Source organism: Cynara cardunculus, assembly GCF_001531365.2.
Source record: "Cynara cardunculus var. scolymus isolate 2C chromosome LG 7, CcrdV1, whole genome shotgun sequence".
Lineage (NCBI taxonomy): Eukaryota > Viridiplantae > Streptophyta > Magnoliopsida > Asterales > Asteraceae > Cynara > Cynara cardunculus.
Genome location: NC_037534.1, coordinates 6284218 through 6306096, shown reverse-complemented (window position 1 = coordinate 6306096; position 21879 = coordinate 6284218). Strand labels below are relative to the sequence as shown.

Sequence of the window (21879 nt, the reverse complement as noted above, 5' to 3'; positions counted from 1 at the left end):
ACACACACACACACACACACACACATATATATATATAGAGAGAGAGAGAGAGAGGAGCGATCAAATGAAAACCACTCTCATTTGTACAAACCGTACAAACCACCCTCATACGTCGATTTTATTGTTTAATCTTATGAAAATTTTTCATGAAATTGTTTAATATTGTGAAATTGTTTCATATAATATTTTTTTCGATGAATTTGTTTCATATATGGTTATGAAATTGTTTCATATAATATTTAATGAAATTTTAATAAAACTGTTTCATTTATTTTTCTAAAATTAAAATAATGAAGATGATAATATTCATGATTAACACCCTCCACAATAAAAATGGTTAATCAACCTCTCATAATTACAAAAAAATGAACAAAATGAAAAATTATGATTGGTTGAATGTGGTTTTCACGGTTTATACAAATTGAGTTGTTTTTATTTAAACGTTTCTCTCTCTCTATATTATATATATATATATATATATATATATATATATATATATATATATATAAAGGAAAGAAACCGAATGTCATGGGAAGCACGCAAAGGCCAAAGTGTTTAGTTAGAGAAGGTTGGTAGTTGTCACAAGCAAACACTTTTCCTAACCTCCCTTCCACGTTACCAAGTCTCCAAACTTAAACACCTCAAATAAATTTTTTCTTTTTTTAAGTTAAAAGTTAAAATATATTCTATTATTTTAATATGTATTAACAGGAATATTTAAATAAAAAGAACTAAAAACTGAGAGAGTTGTATTATGATGAGAATGAAAGTTATGATAAGAAAAGTAAGAATAGATCTCAACCATTTGATCAATCTTAATGAGAATCATTAAAATACACCAGATCAATTCCATGAGAAGGGCAATTCATTGGATGAGTGGCATTAAAAGGGATCAAGGGTTCAGGTCACTGTTTACGCTTCAAATCTTAACTCCTATTCTCACACGGTTATTCGTCAAAACTCATAATGCTTAAATAAATTAATCACATAGGAATCAATGGTAAAAAAGACGTTGGTTCACATATGCATTTTCATATGTGAATAAGTAAGTGAACATGGTTCATACATGGATTTGTTTGGGTTTATCAATAATTCACATATGAATAATTTATTCTCATGTTCTCAACCTTTTTGTCTTTCTCATTTGAATCGTCCCCTATGTATAAATTTGTGCAGGTATATAAACTCGGAGCTACTTGTGCTACGCCCTTCGCGCTAACATGTATCAGTTTTTAAATTATTAAAAGATTTTTAATTACAGTTTTTAAACCAAAATTTGTAATTAAACTTGCTAACCGATCAGTTTTTGGTTAAAATCAAAACAAACCCAATACTTTCATATTTGTTATGATATTAAATAACCATGCTATTACCATCCTTTGTTTTTCCTTTCAAATGTTTTTATTTTCAGAAGTAAAAACATCATCGTTTTCTCAAAACTACTAAAAACCTTATCATATCAATTAAGATAAAGAATAAAATGAAAATATATCTTGTTGTATTATGTGAACGCCCTTCTAGTACGTCATATATGACCTTTAACCAATACTACCAGTCTTATCAACTAATCTATTATTTTATTTGTTAGATGACAATAACGAATTTTCAAAGGCTGTTTTTTCAACTAACTTTTTGAACTTATCGATTTATCAAAAAAAATTAATATAAATAAATTAGAATTTATGGTATCTGATTTCAATATGTTTTATTATTTATTTGACAAAGGAATCTTCCAAATTTATTTAGATGACAAAAAATGCAGAAAAAAAATGAAGTTACCTAATAAAGTGTAACGACTAAACAAAGAATCCCTACCCGACATTCTTGTTATGGATTCCCAAATGTTGCATTCATGTTGGCCCTCAAAAAGAATTAAGCTTTTAATAAATAAATAAACTATGGTTGTTTTTTCTTTAATCTTAGCCTTTTGAATAAGTTTCTGTATACATGCTAAGGGTGTTTATGGGTTGGGTTGATCGGGTTGAATATATTTAAACAACCCAACCCAATGCTTGCGGTTTGAAAAATCTTAACTCAATCCAAATCAAAGTGCAACCCAACCCGTATGGGTTGGTCGGGTTGAAAATTTGGTACATTAAAATATTCTTCTAACTTTGAATATGTTATTTATCTACTCATAATTTCTTTTTCATTATCGACCATTTGATACAATTTATCCATATTTCTTACGTACATCACATTTAGTAAATTTTATCAATTAACATATATATGTTCAAAGTTACTGAACATATATACGAATGAGTTTATATAGAGATGTTAATAGATTGAAAATATGTATATATAAAAAACATACATGATAGTGTAATTGTCTAATGTATATATTAATAGAAATTCAACAATTATATTAAATCCAATAAATAAAAGGATATCGGGTTCGTTGGGTTCAAATAATAGTAATCCAATATCAACCCAATCCTTACGGTTTGACAATTTTACAACTCAATTAGACATCGGGTTGCTTTGGGTTAGGTTATTTCCTGTTGGGTTGAGTTGGGTTGATCGAGTTTTTGATCACCCCTAGTACATACTGATTCTTTGGTAAAGAAAATACAAAAAAATTCAATAAACTTTCTCATTTTGAATTTTTTACTTTTAAATTAAAAAATCATTAAACTTTCTCATTTTGAACGTTTAAGTACCTAAACTATTTTTTAAATGAAAAACTATTAAATTTATACATTTTGAATGATAAAGACCCTCAATCTTTTAAAATAAATAAATAAACCATCAAATTTTTATTAGTCAGTTAATTTATTTATTTTGGGTCAAAAGAATGTAGGTAGTCCATTTTTAAAAGTGTAATGGTTTATTTATTAAAAATATATTCAGAGACTTAATCAATTAAAATGAAAAATTTTAATGGTTTTTTCATTCAAAAAAAAATTAATAATTATTTTATGCAGAAATAGTTCAGGAACTTAAACATTTATAATAAAAAAGTTTAATAAATTTCCAATAAAAAATAGTTTAATAATTAAAGTATCTAAATCTATATTATATTATAAAACATTTGATTAAAACTCTTAAAAACCATTTTTTATGCATAAGATATTGTTTATTGATACATATTACTTAAAATTTTAATTTACAAGTAATTTTATGTAGGTACAACTTATTAAAGCTCTATTTTTAAATTTGTATAACTACTGCTGATAAACATAATCAAATACAAGATAAACATAATCAAATACAAGATAAACATTCATTTTAAATATAGAAAATTTAAAATATAATTAAGATAATCATTGAGTTCAAAAAGAATGTTTAATTATTACTAGTATAAAAAATTATATTATTAAACCAAAAATAAATTACTTTGTTATTAAATCTAAATTAAATTATAATAAAAAATTACATTAAAGAAGTTAAACCAAAAAAATGTGAACTATTAAATAGTTAATTTGATACCATTATCGATTTATTATTTTACAAATTTTTATGTTATCTTCAAATTTATATTTTAGTTCAAAATAAAAACATTACCGTTTTCTCACAACCACATAAAATTATATTATATCGATAGAGACAGAATAAAAATAAACATTAAATCGAAATTTATCTTGTTGCATTGCGCGAGTACATTTTCTAGTTATATTATAAAACATTTGACAAAAACTCTTAAAAATCACTTTTTATACATAAAGTACTGTTTATTAATGCATTTTACTTAAAACTCAAGATTACAAGTAAATTGTACATAAGTACAACTTATTAAAGCTCCATATTTGAATTCGTGTAACTAATTGCATATAAACATAATTAAATATAGGATAAACATCTCATTTTAAATATAAAAAATCTAAAATATAATTAAGATAATCATTGAGTTCTAATAGAATACTTAATTATTATCCTTATAAAATGTTATATTATTAAACTAAAAATAAATTATTTTATCATTAAACTTAAATTAAATTATAATAAAAAAATTAATTAAAGAAATTACATAGAAAAATGAGAACTTTTAAATAGTTGATTTGATATTACTATTGATATATATTTTTAAATTTATATTTTATTCAAAATTAAAAATACATAAAATCGTATTATAATATCGATAATGACAAAAAATAAAATTAAAAATTAAAATCGAGATGTATATTGCAGCAATACCTATATACTTCAAAATAGCAATGTTTGTTAGAGTTTTGTTTTGAAAATTTATTTTAAAATAAAAGATATTTTTAAGCAATTAATCGAACGGTTTGAGGTTGTTCGTGGATTTACTACGGTGGACGCGAATACAGTGGATAATTACCGCAGAAAGTAGTGACAGGGGACGCGTATAGAGGTGTCATTAGAATCACCAAACTGTCACTCTACCGCGTAACGCGTCTTCCCTCTCAGTATATATATCAGCCGCCGGAACCCTATTTCACAATGACAAAAACTATCCGATAAACCGGAGGATTAACTTCATTCGAAAACCTCCACTTTCTTCCCAATGATGGCCAAAAATCTCGCCGTTGGTGATACGAACGACGTTGAGAAAGTTTTCAAAAAGTTTGACGCTAATGGCGACGGTAAGATATCCATCTCTGAACTCGGATCCATTCTTGGCGCACTCGGTACCGTCACACCTGAGGAAGAACTCAAGGTTGTAATGAAGGAGATAGACACCGACGGGGACGGTTTCATTGATCTCAACGAGTTTATCGAGTTTCAGCGCGGAGGATGTAGCGTTGCCGATGGAGATGCGGTGGACAAGGAGCTACGTGAAGCGTTTGATCTGTACGATCAGGATAAGAACGGAAAAATTTCGGCTGCTGAATTGCATTCCGTTTTGAAGAGTTTAGGTGAGAAGTGTTCGTTGAAGGATTGCCGGAAGATGATTGCGTCGGTTGACGTTGACGGCGATGGTAGCGTTAATTTCGAAGAGTTTAAGCAGATGATGAGTAAATAAGTAAATCGTTTCTTTCTCCTCTTCACCAGCCGTAAATCGTTCTGTGCATAAAATGCCATCAACTCCTTTGCTAATCGCCTAATCAGGTAGGTACGTATTTCAACAAATTTAGAAGTAGCACAGCGGTAATTACACTGCTTAATTCGTAAATCAACCCTCCAACGGTGTAAATCTGTTCATAGACATGTCAGATATATAACATTCTCGTTTCCAACTTTTGCTTACTACTTTCCTTTGTTAATCGAATAGTGTAGCAACATCCTAAGTTTTACTTGTGTTTTTGGTGAATCTGTTTCTATAAATAAACATTTTCGGTCTAAATCAGTCCATAAACATCGAAAATTCAACATTTCCGTTCCAACTTCTTATGGATTTGCTTTGCTAATCGAAAATTTTGGGAACACCAAATCGAGGTATATTCCTTTGATTTGTTTTTGAGTGATTCTGATTCTGTGATCGATTTTGTTAGCTGTCAAGAGGACGTTGGAACGAATTATTTTCGAGGGAACGCGTCTTTAGTTTGTTGGGAAAATATGATGATTACGATCACGCGGAGTTGGTTGGTTTCCGTTTAATAAGTTTCACCAAGTAGGTTGTTGACCCATTTTAAATGTTTTAGCCGTTTCGTTTAGTTGTTTCAATTTTAATTCATTTCCTTAATTAAATTATCTTTAACCAGTTGAATTTTTGAACGTTGATGCCGCTTTTTACTAATGGAAAAGATGGACAGCTTTTTACAGTAGAATAGATTTGTTATCAGAGAATTTTGAAAATATTTGAAGAAAATAATAAGAGCATCTCAAATAATTTATGCTCTTATAATTTTTTAAAATAAATAAATTAATCAATAGATTTTTTATTTTAAAGACTTAAATATTAGGGGAGCTTGAAATTGCTTATAAAAATAACTTATTAACTTATTCCGGTGTGACATCGGTAAAAAACATTTTTGAGTGTTTGGATAAACAACTTATACCGGTGTCAAACCAGTAATAAGGAGTTTTTGAAGAAGTTAAACCTTTCTGACTTATAATAAGTTGATAAGTGCTTTTGTAGAAAAATATAAGTTGTTTCAAATAAGCAATCTCAAACACCCATAATTATGTTATTAAAATATTTTATTATTTTATCATTGTAATATATATTTTAAAAGATTTATAAATAATAATAATAATAATAATAATAATAATATAGTTTACAAATGAATAAAATTTTTCTTTCTTTTTATCATATGTAGACATGATAAGGACAAATAATCTTACTTGATAAACTACACGAGGAGAGTCTCAAAGCTAAGTGATGGTCATGACGCTTACTCAGTTGCATTTTATGGGTAAATTGTTGTTTACAATACTGTTTTGATGAACTAGAATTCTATCTTAATAAAATAAATGAGAGTTGATTCTCATCGGTAAATACATACGGGTAAACATTTGAGTAAATTGACCCTAACATAACTACGTAATTTTTTTTGGTTCAGGTAGAGGAATGAAAATGGGTATGAAAATGTAAATGACAAGGAATGAAAATGGGAATGAGTTTTCATTCCCCTCAGTTTAATCTGGAATGAAAATTTGGGCTTACGAAGGAATAGACCCATTAGATTATAAAAAACCAAACAGTTTTTTTTATTTTCATTCCCATTAATTACTGTTTAATACCTCTTACCAAACACCCATTAAATGAATTTTTTAAATTTTGCAATCGCTTTTAAGGATCAACTTGGTCTTTTCATCTAGTTGACCCTGGAAGAAAGAGTTCTTGTATTAAAAAGTCAATGAACTTATCATAATGAAATACTTTTTTTAATAATAAATTTAAAGGGTCTTTTTTAAAAATTTATCGGATAAGTGTTTAGCGGCATGAGTCATCACTTTTACTTGTGTTATCGGTTTACATTTTAGACCATCAAATTTATTGTTGGTAAGTAACTTTTACCGGCCGATAAACGCTTGCTGAATAGAAGTCTTCTTCATCACTCACATGATAAGATTCCTGATTTTTCTTAGGATTCTTATCATGTGAGATTCTTGGTTCTTACTAATTATCATGTTCCTCTGATAAAGAAAGTGACACCTGATAAGCTTTTACTAGTCAAGTATTTGGTGTATGACCCTTAATATTTAACAAAACTATAAAGTAAGTTGGCAAAACGGATGACGATGAGTTAAACAATAAATGAAACCGGGTTTGAGTTAAAATAGATGAACTATTTATTTTCTTCTTCATAAAGAGTATTTTCTTCAATTAATGAGTTCAATTATTATTTTGTATTTAAAGGTGTTTATTAATTATTTTTGTAAAGTTTAATTTTTTAATTAATAGATCATATATATATATATATATATATATATATATATATATATAGGGGAGCGATCAAATGCAAACCACTCAATTTGTACAAACCGTGCAAACCGCATTCAACCAATCATATTTTTTCATTTTGTTCATTTTTTTGTAATTATGAGATGTTGATTAATCATTTTTATTGTGGAGGGTGTTAATAATAGATATTATCATCTTCATAATTTTAATTTTAGAGAAATACATGAAACARTTTCATTAATGTTAGAKAAATACATGAAACAGTTTCATTAATGTTAGAGAAATACATGAAACAGTTTCATTAAGTATTATATGAAACAATTTCACAACCATATATGAAACAACTTCATCAAANGTTTACACAAATGAGGACGGTTTTCATATGATCACTCCTCTCTCTCTCTCTCTCTCTATATATATATATATATATTAATATACATAATACTTAATATTTTATTTTTTATTTTTTATATGTTAACCAAATATATCATAATATAAGAACAATATAAGGTTTGATATACATGTTTTCTACATATTATTCAATCATATAATCATACTAAAAAATTGACCTTCATTTAGAAGAAAAAAATCATATAAATTTTTATTATAAAAATAGTCTTTGATTAAATATTCAAAATATTAACCTAGAAATATAATTTTACAACTTCATTTTACTCATGAGTTCATGACGTGTATGAATTCGTAAAATTGTGAGTGATGTGATTAAATAAATTTGTAAAAGTGTAAAATATAAAAACACAAAAGTTAAAGTAATTAAAAAACCAAAAAAATATTTATTACAAAATAATATTCTATACAACAATTTACCCAGTAAACATTTACCCAATAAGAGTAGTCACCCTCATTGTAACAACCATTAACTCAAAATAATATACTTATTACTGGAAAAAATACAACAATCCTAATACTATCTCATGAGCTGCAGTGGAAACTAATATTTATTACATGATTTAAATTAAAGTTTAAGACAACTATCTATCTACGAGATAAAGCCATCTTACAGCCTCAAGGCTCACACCTTCTCGGCATGATACTTTTTTTTTGTTTGTAAGGGTGTCCGGGCCAAAGCCCGACTAATCCCCGACAAATTTGGAGGCTAAACATGGCCCCACTTAAATGTCGCCAACACTCCCTTCCCAGGGCTCGAACTCGGATTCATGACTATGCCATGCCCAAGCCTTTACTACTAGGCTGGAAGGTCTTTGATACTTTCATGAAAAGATTTTCAGTTTTACAAAAACGAGGGTTAGACCAATGGTCTAATGAATTCCCTCCATTATAATATAGGGTCGAAATTTAAGTAACGTAATATAGATTACATGAGGCGTATTACGAGAATCATTACTACCACTGTTGGTTTCAAATGTAAGTAAATTTTTTTTAATAGAAATCTTTCTATTTTTGTAGTTAAATAACAATAAAAGAAACAACAGAATCACAAATCAATTCATAATTCGCCATATTGGAAATTATAAATTAAACACGAAAACAATTAGCACAAAACAATTAATAATTATCCATGTATGGTTGAGTTTTGATGAAGACAGAAGTTATGCTGAGAAGGGTAAAAAAAGATCTTCATCATTGTATCAATTCTAATCGAAGATCAACACTAACGTTAGTGCACGATTCACTAGATTTATTCATGTGATAAGCGCAGTTCATGAGGTGGGGGTAAGAATAAAAGTAACCAAATGTCCAGATCCTTTTTTACGGTTTTGACCTTCACACATATTATCACACAATCCTTCGTCTATGTATTAAACCCTAACAATCAATAACTAATAATTAGAAATCAACAACTAAACAAGTTATGTTAAGAGTAAATTACATTTTTGTCCTTATGGTTGTCACTCGATATCAAGTTTGGTCTCTATCTGAAACTAATTTCATTTTTGGTCGCTGTAATTGCCATTGTTTCACTCTTCGTCCCTTTGACTAGCTTTAGTTTAAAAAGTTAGTTAACTTAAAGGTATTTTGGTCATTTTACTTTTCCTTTTTTGATTCATTAGATTATAAAATAAATTGCAATTTTCGTCCCTGTGATTTATCAATGGTTTCTATTTATATAATTTTTTGTAAAAAAGAAAACCAAAAATTAAAATCCTTAAAAATTTATATTTATTTCCAAACATTTTATTTATTTTAGAGTTCAGACAGTTCCAGTTCTAATTCTAATCGCAAAGACATAGGGGTCGTTTACCTAAATGCTTACCGGGTAAGTGCTTACTATTAGGAATCAACACTATAATTTATTTAATCGAGTAAGATTGTAGTATATCAAAATGATATGGTATGCAACAATTTATCCAGTAAGCACTTACCCGAGTAAGAGTCACCACCCTCATTTACCGAGTAAGACTCTTCATATTTATCGTTGTTCTTACCGGAAAAGATTTTTGACCATTGTCATGTTCATCCGTTAATGAAAATTACCCGATAAGCACTTTCCGGGTAAACGTTTAGTAAACGGTCCCATAGATAGGGATAGTGGGTTGGGTCAGATTAATTGAACTGAATTAATACCACAACAAAATTTGGGTTGGGCCACATGAATATCAATATTCATTTTATTGGGTTAAGCCCATTAATTAAACTGCATAATGGGCTATCAATTGGGCTACTGAAATTTGGGCCAAAAAGAATCTAGTCTTAAATAACGTTGGATGTTTACTAAATGTTTACATTGATAAGCGTTTATTAAGTCATATTACTTTATTGGATGAATATGACAAGAACCAAAAATCTTAAAGATAAAGACTGAGAGTCTTACTCGGTTAGCGAGGGTGACGATTCTTACCACGGTTATCACTTACCGGATAAATTGTTGCATACGATGCCGTTTTTATTGACTAAACATTTACCTGATAAATAAGTGATAATTTTTAATTCCACCGATAAGTGCTTACCAATTAAATGTTTGGTAAACGAACCCACTGATTGGACCACTAATTTTGATGGGCTGAGAAAGTGGATCAAAAAAGGAATATTTGGTCCATTCGAATTAGTTTCGTATTGTTTGTAATTAAGACCATTTTTTTTATATTTTTTATTAACCTGGATATTCAACCCGCTATGCGAGCCGACTAATCTCAAAATGATCACCTGCTTTACAGATAGCCCGAAGTCACCGCATTTGAACCTTCGTGGCCACAACCCACAAGGAGATTTTTACTCCTCCTTGGATTTGAACCTGAGACCTCCTGATACTTTTGACATTTGGACCCAAGCTCAAACCAATCAGACACCACCCTTATGGTTTCATTAATTAATTTATTATCACGGACATGATAGAGAACTCGAAACAACGTTAAAAAACAAACCCGTTCAAATCATTGATTGAGATGATCCAACGGATGTGGTTGAAAAGAGACACCTTTTAAATAAAATAAAAGTATATTTCTCTATTTTTAAATCGAAAACTGATAAATATAATAGAAATCGAAATGAAATAAATTACAAAAAAAAAAAAAAAAAAAACTATTTCGTTATCGTTTCATACGACACTCAAATACTTTTCACGTTACGGGGATCTGAAACCCTTGAATTCAAAGGAGGTTGAAATTATCGGTTAACCAGATACTTTTAGGCCATCGATCACTTGGTAAAATTATATTTTGTTATTTATAGTAAATTAAACGTGCAAGTGTCAATATAACTTCTAGAAKGGTATAATGGTTATCGTCATGGCAATTTATGTCATTATTCTAATCAGATATTTTTTTCTCTTTTTTATACGTACACTTTATCTGTCTTATCCCAAATGCAAAAGACACAGATTAGTTTTTTTTTATAAGTAATGAGCGAGCTTCTGCTCATGCCCACTATGTCAAAAGGGAGATAAACCCGATCCTTCCCTTTCCTTTTCTGTCCCTACCCTGTTTCACAAGTAGGAACGGAGACGTATTCGTCAAATTTTGGAAATACAAATGCCAGATAATCGTTTTTATAAAAAATTTCCTTATACAAATTCAACTATTCTAATAATTAAAGTCTTTTTAGTAAATACTGTTTTAAAACCCAGTATTTCCTTTCTCACTGCGAACRAACTTCTTCTTGCATAAACGTTTTAAAAATACTTTCGCGAAGAATTAACAATTTGATCTGTCAAATATTACGAACTTCTTCATTTACGTTTCTATTAGCTGTCTATATCATTTCTTGAGTAAACTTCACTGTTGGTCCCTCTGCATTTTTCTGGTTTTATCCCTATCATTTTTATAGCAATAAAATATTTAATGTGGTGTTTGGAGATATTGCAAAAAATAGTTTGATGTTTTTCAACCGTGAAGTTCGTACTAATTTATGTGCATCTTGATTTATTTTACAGGACTCTATACTATGGCTGCTGACACAGAGTTAGCCGATACTTATTCCCCAGATACAAAATAATTGCCAAAAAAAAAATCGATAGTGACCATAAATAGACTCGGATATAAGAGAATCTCGATACAGTTTAAAGTATTTGTCAGAACTGATTTAATTTTTTAATTTTGTTAGAACTAAAATAAACAAGATATTTGAAACCATATACCAATTGATGGTAGAAAACTGATTTTTTWAAATAAACTAGAAAGGTGCTCGTACAATACAGTGAAACAAATCTCGATTTTAATATTTTATTATATTTTTGTCTCAGTCGATGCTATAAAAAATTGAAAAAAAGATATTAATATTAGTACCAAAATGACTTTAAAATTTCTTTTTTTCTGTGTATTTCTTTCATTCATTTTTTTTGGTTTAATAATAGAATTTTTTTTATAAAAATAATAATCAAGTATTTTGTTATAACTCAATGATTATCTTAATTATATTTAAAATGATATGTTTRTTATCTATTTGATTATGTTTATGTGTAGTTAGTGACATGAATTCAAACATTAAGCTTTAATAAGTTGTACTTACGCAAAATTTACTTATAATCTTGATTTTTAAATAATATGCATCAATAAACAGTACTTCAAATATAAAAAATGGTTTTTAATTTTTTTGTCAAATGCTTTATAATATAAGTATAGATATAAAATATAAAATAATTAAATTAAATTATATTTAATTTATATATATATCTCCGGTGTCCAAAAGTCCAATGGTGTCATTATCAATCCAGCCCGTATACGCTTCAGGCCATTTTCAATCAAGTAGGGTGTAATTAATATTCATATTTATTGCATTTAATTTAATAATTAATAATAATTAATTGAAGAAAAACACATTTTATCTTCATAGTTTTGATGTTTTTGGTTTAATTTATAACAATTATAATTTATTTACATATAATTGAAATCAACAATTAAAAATACACACGAATAGTAAGACATACCGACACACGTTACGACAGYTGACGACACTGATGATCACATAAACCTGTAACCAACCACTGGACTCACAGCTGTCCTTAATATGAGTTACRTAAAACGAATTCATGTACTCCATTCGGATACAGACCTCTTGTTGTTCAAGACACCAGTAGACTCACCCACACAAAGAACTCATGTATTTAAATAACCAATTCTTAAGTATGTGGTACTTATAACACGTATTCAAAACGTTTAACAGCTTCAACATGAATAACAAGCGACCATCGTCGTTTTAGGGTTCGAYGCTTGTCAACCCCTAGAGCTTTCTAATGTGTCAATATAACTTATAGAATGTGTTAGGTTCGGGAGGGAGATTGCTTGGGACATGTTTTTCCGTGTTGAAAACATAAYTCACACTTCGACTAAAAAWACGTTSAAATTTAAAAGGCTAAGGGAACAAGAAACAAATACTTCAATTAAGACCGATTTATCAATTTGACTATTTCATTTTTCTCAGGTCTGTCTCGATATACCATTATGTTTTTATGGTAAAACWAAATGTTATACACATTACAGTAAAATTGGTTTTATAGGATGTCTAAAATGTTTAAACGTTCTAACAGAATACTTTATAGAACTTACGTTTATAAGACCAAACTATGATGCATTCTATGTAACAATATTGTAATAGATTTATAGGACACATTTAGCGTTTCAACAAGTTTTTTAGGACACTTTAAAAAATAATTACAGTAAAATCGTGTACTAAAGAATAATACTTRAATGATTTTCTACATTAAATTTTCAGAACTTTTTACGCTGTAAAAGAATAATATAAGATTTAATAAATAGTTTGATAATTTTTCAAACTATGTACCAAAGACGTTGATCGTTGAATGTTAGGGGTCGTTTACTAAACGCTTACCCGGTAGGTGCTTACCAGAAATTTTTTCACTGGACGAACATGACAAGACCCAAGAATCTTACCTAGTAAGAGCGATGATAAGGATAGAAAGTCTTACCCGGTAAGTGAGGGTGACGACTCTTACCCGGGTAWGTGCTTACCATATTTATTGTTGCACACGATACCATTTTGATATACTAAAATCTTACCTAGAAAATAAATTATAGTGTTGATTCATAACGGTAAGCGGTTACCGGGTAAGCATTTAGGTAAACAACCCCGACCAAGTTTTATATATGTATTAAGAGAGAACCTGATTACTTTATTTCGTGTATTGATCAAAAAAACAAAGTAATTGAAAAGAATCGTCTTTTTCAGAAGGAATCATTTTAGAAAACGAGTAATATAACTGATTAATCTTACAACAAAAAATTTAAGAATCGATCAAGGGGGTTATCAGTTCGTAATCTCGTATTTATGGTTTTCTACTTTTTTGACACTTCCAACTAGTGATGGCCAAATCGACCTGGGCCGGGCCGGAGGACCGGGACCTAGACCGGCCCGGGACCGGTAAGGACCGATTATGGGACCGAAAACCGGGACTGGTTGGTGTTTTTGGTAGATTCGTGGGACCGGGACCGACCGGGACTGGGACTGGCTATGGCCCGGCCCGGCCCGAAAGTTCAAATAATTTTATAAATAAATGTATTTTCAAATAATTTTATAATATATTTTTATAAGACAATGTAATTTTAATTATATTAAAACGCATTTTTAAAGTGTATATGAGTGACCCAATTGTAAATTTTATAATGTATTAAAAGCATATATCATTAAATTATAAAAAAAAATCTTAATTTTTTAATGCCGGGACCGGCGGCCCATAACCGGATATGTAGTACCTTGACCGGTCCTACCATTTTCGACCGGAACAGAGACCGGTTTCGCCGGGACCGGTTATGAGAAAGCTTGGGACCGATTAGGCCCCCCGGCCCGGGACCGGTTTTTGGCCATCACTACTTCCAACCATCAAAAGCTTCGCAATCAAACCTAATTTTCCGTTTCATTCAAACTTGTAACCCGTATTTTCTTTTTAAATTGAGTTTTATGTTATTAAAGAGTTGTTTGGTAGTTGCTGAATGGTTTGGTACAGAATGATTAAGAAACTCTCATGATACAGTTTAAAATGAAATATGATTGTTTACAATACAATTAGGGCGTTGAATGGTTAAGGGAGACCCATGATAAAAAACCGTTCAGAGGGTTTTAGAACATTAAGATGCATATTTTTTTTGCCAAACAAAATTCAACTCTTAACGATTAAGAAACTGTTTTAATGGAACTATTAAGAGGTAAACAAACAACCCCTAAGAATCTGGACGTGATTATAAATTGGTCTGCATCAATTAACATGCATCTCCAATAGCTGTAAATGAAAACGTGTTATGTTGGTTATGTCTTGTTGCTTTACGAACCAAAGCCTTTCAAAATCAACAATTATTTTTGAAGGTATCCCGACAATTTTAATTTTCGGGCATCTCATTATGCAAAAAGTACTTGGGATAAAAAGAGATGAGAATATTTTCGTTTCACGGACGTTGTCGTTTTTCCACAGATCAAGCTTTCTGGCTCGAGTAAACTAAGTTTTTAGTCCCTGTAGTTTGTTGAAAATTGCTATTTTCATCCTTATGTTTCAGTCCATGTGATTTACGATTCATTGTCTTTTTCGTGTTTATGATTTACAATTCATTAATGTTTTTATCCTCATACTTAGCAGTAAACCACTGACAGTGTTATTTTAAGAAACGAAAACACCAATCAATTATAAACTATAAGGATAAAAACCGTAATTTCAAAAACATATAAATAAAAGTTGTAATTTTGACAAACCATAAGGACTAAATCTTAGTTTACTCTTTTTGTTTTGGTACTTCTCTTCTTGTGAACTTGCTGACAGATCTACTTTGTCTTCAATAGCAGTACCCACCCAGCCTCCATCTTTGACCTCTATTTGGTAGGGGTGCTTCAAAACCCGACTAATTCGATGAACACAATTTAATCCAATTTAACCCAACGTGAAATAATTTAATCCGAAGTAACCCTATGTCTAATCGAGTTGTAAAATTTTCAAACCGGTATTGGGTTGATATTGAGTTACTATTATTTGAACTCAATCTAACTCGATGAACCCGATATCCTTTTATTTATTGGATTTAATATGATTGTTGAATTTATATTAATATATGCGTTAGATAATAACATATCACGTACGCTCTTGATATACACATATTTTCAATCTATTCACATATTTATATAACTCATTCGTATATATGTTCAGTAATTTTAAACATATATACGTAAATTGAGAAAATTAACTGAATGTGATATACAGAAGTATGAATAAGTTGTATCAAATGGTTGATAATGAAAAATAAATTATCAGTAGAGAAATAACATATTCAAGGTTAGAAGAATATTTTAATGTACCAAAGTATCAACCCGACTAACCCGACCAACCCATACGGTTTTGGGTTGGGTTGGGCTGCACTTTCGTTTGGGTTGAGTTGGGTTAAGATTTATCAAACCGCAAACATTGGGATGAGTTGATCAAATGTCTTCAACCCGATCAACCCAACCCATGAGCACCCCTACTATTTGGCATGCAGATTACAGACCCGTTTCTGACATTTTATAGGCTCTGGACGAGATGTAAAATAAGGGTCTTGATAAGTACGGAAAGAAATCTTTAATACTATCATTTTTATCATTAGAAATGACATTGAATTTAAGGACTCCTGGTGCAACTGCCCTTAGAGTCGTTGGTCGAATTACCGATCAGTTATATTCTTGGATGAGTGGAAATCTCATACGGCTCCTCCCTTATGTGCATATTGAGATAATCGAACTTTCGATCGATCCAGGTACTTGGGAGCCTATGGTTGAACTATCATTGTTCACACATCATATCTGGATCAATACTAATAATTCATATAAAACCGTTCTAATAGAGTACTACTAGACGCAAAATCAATCAATAATATTTTTAAACTAATAGTATCTACCATATTATTTATACATAACATCGGCAATCCGTTCCATCATAAAAAACATCATATCATATACCTTTAATATATAGATTGACATCATTTGGAGCCACAATGTTGACTATTCAGAGTAACACTCTATGTAAATCAATATAAATCTGTTGGATTTCCATCGCAGATCAGGTTAATGTTTTTCATTACCATTTTAATCTTTTAGGGTTAAAAAATAATTTTTTTCGAAACCACCAATCTTGGAATAAAAAACACATGTTGGTTATAACTTAAGAACATATTCTTGTTTTAGAGGTAGAAAAATGCTCAAGACTCATACATTCAATATTAGATAATAAGAAGTTAATGATGTATGAAAAAACAAGGTTAGTTTTGAAACCTTAAATACAGATATAAGTTGGACTGTCTCATATGGTTGGTAGTTTTCTTTTTTAAATGTAGGAGTTTTCTTAATTAATAACAAGAAATCTACTATATTCTAATATAAAAATAGAATTCATACGAATGGAATAATAAAAAAAAGTCAGTGAGAGATAAACGATGGAGAATTTATCAATGTTTTGTAAACAGGTAGTTTTATATTTTTGTACCAGATAAAAAACTTACAGAAGCACAAAGCCTATAAAATGAACGATGAATTAATAAATGTATGACAAAAATCTTTTTGGGTCCTATTAGGTACTAAAAAATTTGTATCTCTTTTATTTATTAAATTTTTTGACTACTACTATATACGATAAAATTTCGGGTCTTTATTTCTTGTGGGCCCTGGGCGTACGGCCGACCCGCCCTCTCCCAGGAACGGCTTTGCGGATGAGACCGAATATAACTGGAAAAATTAAACATAATTGGATGAGATTGAATCGAACGAGCGAAAGTAAGGTAGACGGGTGAGAGAGTTTGGAAGGTTTTATGGTTTTAATTTTACATGGGTAGTTTAATAATTTACAAAATCCTTAAAAGATTTTCAGAATCCTTTCATCTTGATGGGTTATTGATATATTGGTTCGATATAATTTTTATAAAATCATTTTTCCTCTTATTCATATTTTAGTAAAATATAATTTCGGTGGGATATTTTTCTCTTCATATAATCTATCATTTATCGAGATAGATTATCTATTTTGTTTCTCGTTACAGAATTTCGAACATAATCTCAAACCCTCCATTCAAATCTCGAGTTATATTTGTTTCTCATCGATGTTTTGGGTCTGCTTCTCCTCGTCTTCTTACTACATATTTATGCTTCTGCATTTCTCATTGTCTCCTTATCATGGTTTTCTCTGTTTTTCGATTGTTATTATATTTTCTTTGTTTTTTTTAATGTTTGTTATAATTAATTTGGCTCGATAGTGATACACTCGAATGAGTTTGATTCATCGAGTTAATACATATTTATTGAATTTAAAAGTATATATCAAGCAGATATCAAACACATCGATCCAGTACACATTTATTGAATTTTAAAGCATGACAAGTAGTTATCAAATGGTTATCAAAGACAACAAGCTTGCATAAATGCATAAGAAGACAGGGGAGTGTATCCGTGTAGTTTATTCATGCCAGTTTAAGTGATGTTTGAGATTGCTTATAAAAATAACTTGGTGACTTATTCCGGTATGACACTAGTAATAAACATTTTTGAGTGTTTGGATAAATAATTTGTACCGTTAATAAAGAGTTTTTAAAGAAGTTAAACCATTCAAACTTATAATAAGTTGATAATCACTTTTATAGAAAAACATAAGTTGTTTCAAATAAGCCAATCCCAAACACCCCTAAATTAGCTTCGTTAACCACAAGGATGGTGCCTGATTGGTTTGAGCTTGACTCCAAAGGTCAAAAGTACCAGGAGGTCCCAGATTCAAATCCAAGGTTAAATAAAAATCCCCTTGTAGCCACAAAGGTTCAAATACGATGACTCTGAGCTATCTGCAAAACAGGTGGTCGCCCTAGAATTAGTCGGCTCGCATATCAAGTTGGATATCCAGGTTAATCAAAAAAAAATATATTATTAACATGGAGCATATTTTTGAAATTTGAGACAAAATTAAGCATAGTTTTCCAAATTCCCATTGATGAGGATTAAAGGGGTTTCACTTTTTTGTTGTAGCTCTATTGATGGCCTAAAACACTTATTGACGTCCTACAATTCTTGCACATTTTTACATAAATAGCAAGCATCCCATCATCGTTAATAACATCAAAGATCAAACATGCCAAACGAAATACGAAAAACTCGAATCATAAAACGCAAACTGAGTTTCACGATAAGCTAAATAACTACAAGCCTCTGGAGCCCGGAATGTCGATCCACGTTAGTTGAATCTCAATCTCCCCACATTCCACGTTTTGCAATCGAAGAACCATCTGTTGTACTACTTTCCCGTCCACCCATTTTACGTGGCTTTCTTCAGCCAAACAGTTGGTCCTTGTCGGCTTCACAGTTGTGACGATCGTATCGTTTGGGAGATTATCCAGACGCATCTTAATGGCTTCCAGAAACGGCTTAATCTCGAAAACAGCATCCCCCATTTTGTCATCTAGGCTAAATGTGTCTTTATCATACACTTCCTGTATTGTTTGCAATTATAGACACCATGTTTAGATATCATATCCACATGTTGAGCACCATCTAAAGCTTCCACTCATTAAATGCACAAATGGTCCCCCAAATACTTTAAGGGGCTTGGTAGTAGTTGTTAAATTAACCCTTTTCAGATTATGCATTGAAAAAATATATTTTATAAAGGGTTAGATGTAGATGTTGATGTTTCAAAGGTGAATTTGGAAGCAATAGAGGAGTTCATTTAAAAAATAACTCATTTTGTTTTCCAGAGCTTTTTAAGTTAAAAGGGTTGGATTTTACTGAAATATAAAGTTACGGTGAAAAGCATAGGAAAAGATCTCAAACTATTAATCCTAATTGAATGTCAACACTAATGAGGTACACCGAGATGTAAAATAAATTAAGTTAAATAGTAATATTGAAAATGTAAAAAATATAACTTTTATATTGATGATATGAATATGGAATTAATATGAGGATTCAGTTACGACCGCCTGATTGGTTTGAGCTTGGCTCCAAAGGTTAAAAGTATTAGGAGGTCTCACGTTCAAATCCAAGGAGGAATAAAAATCCCCTTGTGGCCACGGAGKTTCAAATGCGGTGACTCCGGGCTATCTGCAAAGCAGGTGGTCGTCCTGGGACTAGTCGGCTCACATAACGGGTTGGATATCCAAGTTAATAAAAAAGGGATACATCTAGCGGATTTTCAACAGGTAAACATTGAATCCATAAATAATGGTGTAAACAATAAATCTACTCCAACATATTACAAAAAAATGTAACATTCTAGGTATATTCTTTTTCTTGTATTAATTTAAAAAATTAGTGTTACACCAAATCCGGTTATTCGTTACACCACATTCAGCGTTTTTTGTTAAGAGTAATTTGGTGGAAGAATTTGATAGTTAGGGTAAGATTTTTGGTGTCACTTTTGGAGATAATCTATAAATAACTGTTATTTTAAAACCCAAAAACCATGATCAAAGAATGAAATATCACCCTTAATCCCTTAGATATGAAATCAAGATTCATGGGTTATTCGAAGCAAATTCTAACTTGTTGAAATATTCGAGATGATCATGTGATCAAATCGATATATGAAAATGGTTGGATTGAAATGATCAAATCGTTTGAACCACAAAATTATATCATTAAAAATGTACAAAAAAACCGAGATACTTGATATTGGTGTTTGGGATTGCTTAATTGTAACAACTTATGCTTTTCAACAAAATCACTTGTCAACTTTTTATAACCTAGAAGAGTTTAACTTCTTCAAAAACTCCAAATTTTTGGCACCGGTGTAAGTTGTTTATCCAAACCCTCAAAAGTGTTTATTACCGATGTCACACCGGAATAAGTCAATAATTTGTTTTTATAAGCAATCCCAAACATCCCAACAAAGGAAAAGTGTTTTGAATTTGAAAGCAATGTACAAGTAATAAAGCATGGAATACAAACTATGATAAGCAGTTAGGGATAAGAAAACAACTTACAAGTTTGATGGGGATGGGGTCTGAGATGGAGAGCGTCAGATCTTCATCCCACACAGGATTGATGTTGTTCCTCACCACTCGAGTTTTCAATTTCTTCATCATCACATTTGCAAAAACGCAAAGCAGTTAATTACCACGCAATTTTCCATTTCCAACAAATTCTTTCCGAGTTTTTTTAAAATTCAAAACCTGTTAGAAAATGTTCGTAATTAAAAATAAGCTGTTAATTTGCCATCTCCATATCACCGTAAGCATTTTTCCGGCCATCGTCAAGGAGTATGTACAGCAGTAAAAGTGTAGAACACGGCAGTCTATGTCCGTTTGTGCAGCCAAATATATATATATATATATATATATATATATATATAGAGAGAGAGAGAGAGAGAGAGAGAGAGAGAGAGGGAAATAGTATATGACTTGATTCCAGTCAAACAACTGCTTGCTAATTCTATAGTATTATTTTAATTCATGAGGTGCGTGATGGACGGGCAGCTAGAGTAGGTGACCGTAATCAAATTTACTTCACCACCGTCGATGGCGGTCACCACCACCACCACCACCAAGTCTCAGAATAGAATCACATCAGGTCAACCGAAGAAATCATGAAACAGAAGTTGATTTTCTAGTTCAGGAGTCCGTACGTCAACCGGATCATCATCAGTGCATAAACGATAAAATTAACAAATCAGACAGAAACTCTCACCTGTTTTCCCATACGAATAATAACATACGGATCACTGCTACAAACATCTCGAACAGCAAGGTTAACACCTCTGTGGATACGAACCCTAAGCAAACCCAGCAAGTGCTCCATCAACAGCTAGATTAGCTTTCAATCTGCAAACGAACAAAGATGGGGAAGAAGGATCTGGAAAGACGTAGAGAGAGATGAATTTGAATGTTGATGATTTAGGGTTTGTGAGGGTTATTATAAAGAGGAGGAGTTGCGAATGGGTACAAGACGACGAGGTCCAATCGGAAGTTGTGTAAGGAAGACAAGGTTTGGTCTGGTCCGTGTGATTGCTTTTGGTTACCTCTTGGTGGCCCCCACTGCCCCACAGGCTTAAGATGCTTTGAAAAGTATTTTAAAAATTAAGAGTAGAAATACATTTTTAGTCCCTATGGTTTGTTAAAATTTTCCATTTTCGTCCCTGAGATTTTAGAAATTACAATTTTTGTCTCTATAGTTTGTAATTTATTGTTATTTTCGTCTCTAAGTTAATTCTTACCTTTATAAGTATAAGAGATCAAAATAGTAAAGAACTGTAAACCACAAAGACTAAA

At 30.7% G+C, this 21879-nt stretch overlaps 2 protein-coding genes across 2 annotated transcripts; one reads left to right on the top strand and one right to left on the bottom strand.

The window, feature by feature from the left end:
* The first annotated feature begins 4406 nt into the window (after nucleotides 1–4406).
* On the top strand, nucleotides 4407–5182 carry LOC112515480 (probable calcium-binding protein CML23). The gene has a single exon (XM_025122324.1). The coding sequence runs from the start codon at nucleotides 4466–4468 to the stop codon at nucleotides 4922–4924; it is 459 nt and encodes a 152-aa protein (XP_024978092.1). The 5' UTR covers nucleotides 4407–4465; the 3' UTR covers nucleotides 4925–5182.
* A 13401-nt stretch (nucleotides 5183–18583) lies between these two features.
* On the bottom strand, nucleotides 18584–21560 carry LOC112515328 (protein C2-DOMAIN ABA-RELATED 4-like). Its single transcript, XM_025122079.1, has 3 exons — nucleotides 21299–21560; nucleotides 20596–20688; nucleotides 18584–19104 (listed from the first exon to the last, which is right to left on the bottom strand). The coding sequence occupies exons 1-3, from the start codon at nucleotides 21407–21409 to the stop codon at nucleotides 18814–18816; spliced, it is 495 nt and encodes a 164-aa protein (XP_024977847.1). The 5' UTR covers nucleotides 21410–21560; the 3' UTR covers nucleotides 18584–18813.
* Nucleotides 21561–21879: the final 319 nt, after the last annotated feature.

Coding starts and splice junctions, on each gene's coding strand:
- LOC112515328 (XM_025122079.1), bottom strand. CDS start 21,409: ATGGAGCACTTGCTGGGTTTGCTTAGGGTTCGTATCCACAGAGGTGTT. Junction 20,689..21,298: donor TTATTCGTATGGGAAAACAG/GTGAGAGTTTCT, acceptor GTGATGATGAAG/AAATTGAAAACTCGAGTGGT. Junction 19,105..20,595: donor ACCCCATCCCCATCAAACTT/GTAAGTTGTTTT, acceptor CAAACAATACAG/GAAGTGTATGATAAAGACAC.
- LOC112515480 (XM_025122324.1), top strand. CDS start 4,466: ATGATGGCCAAAAATCTCGCCGTTGGTGATACGAACGACGTTGAGAAA.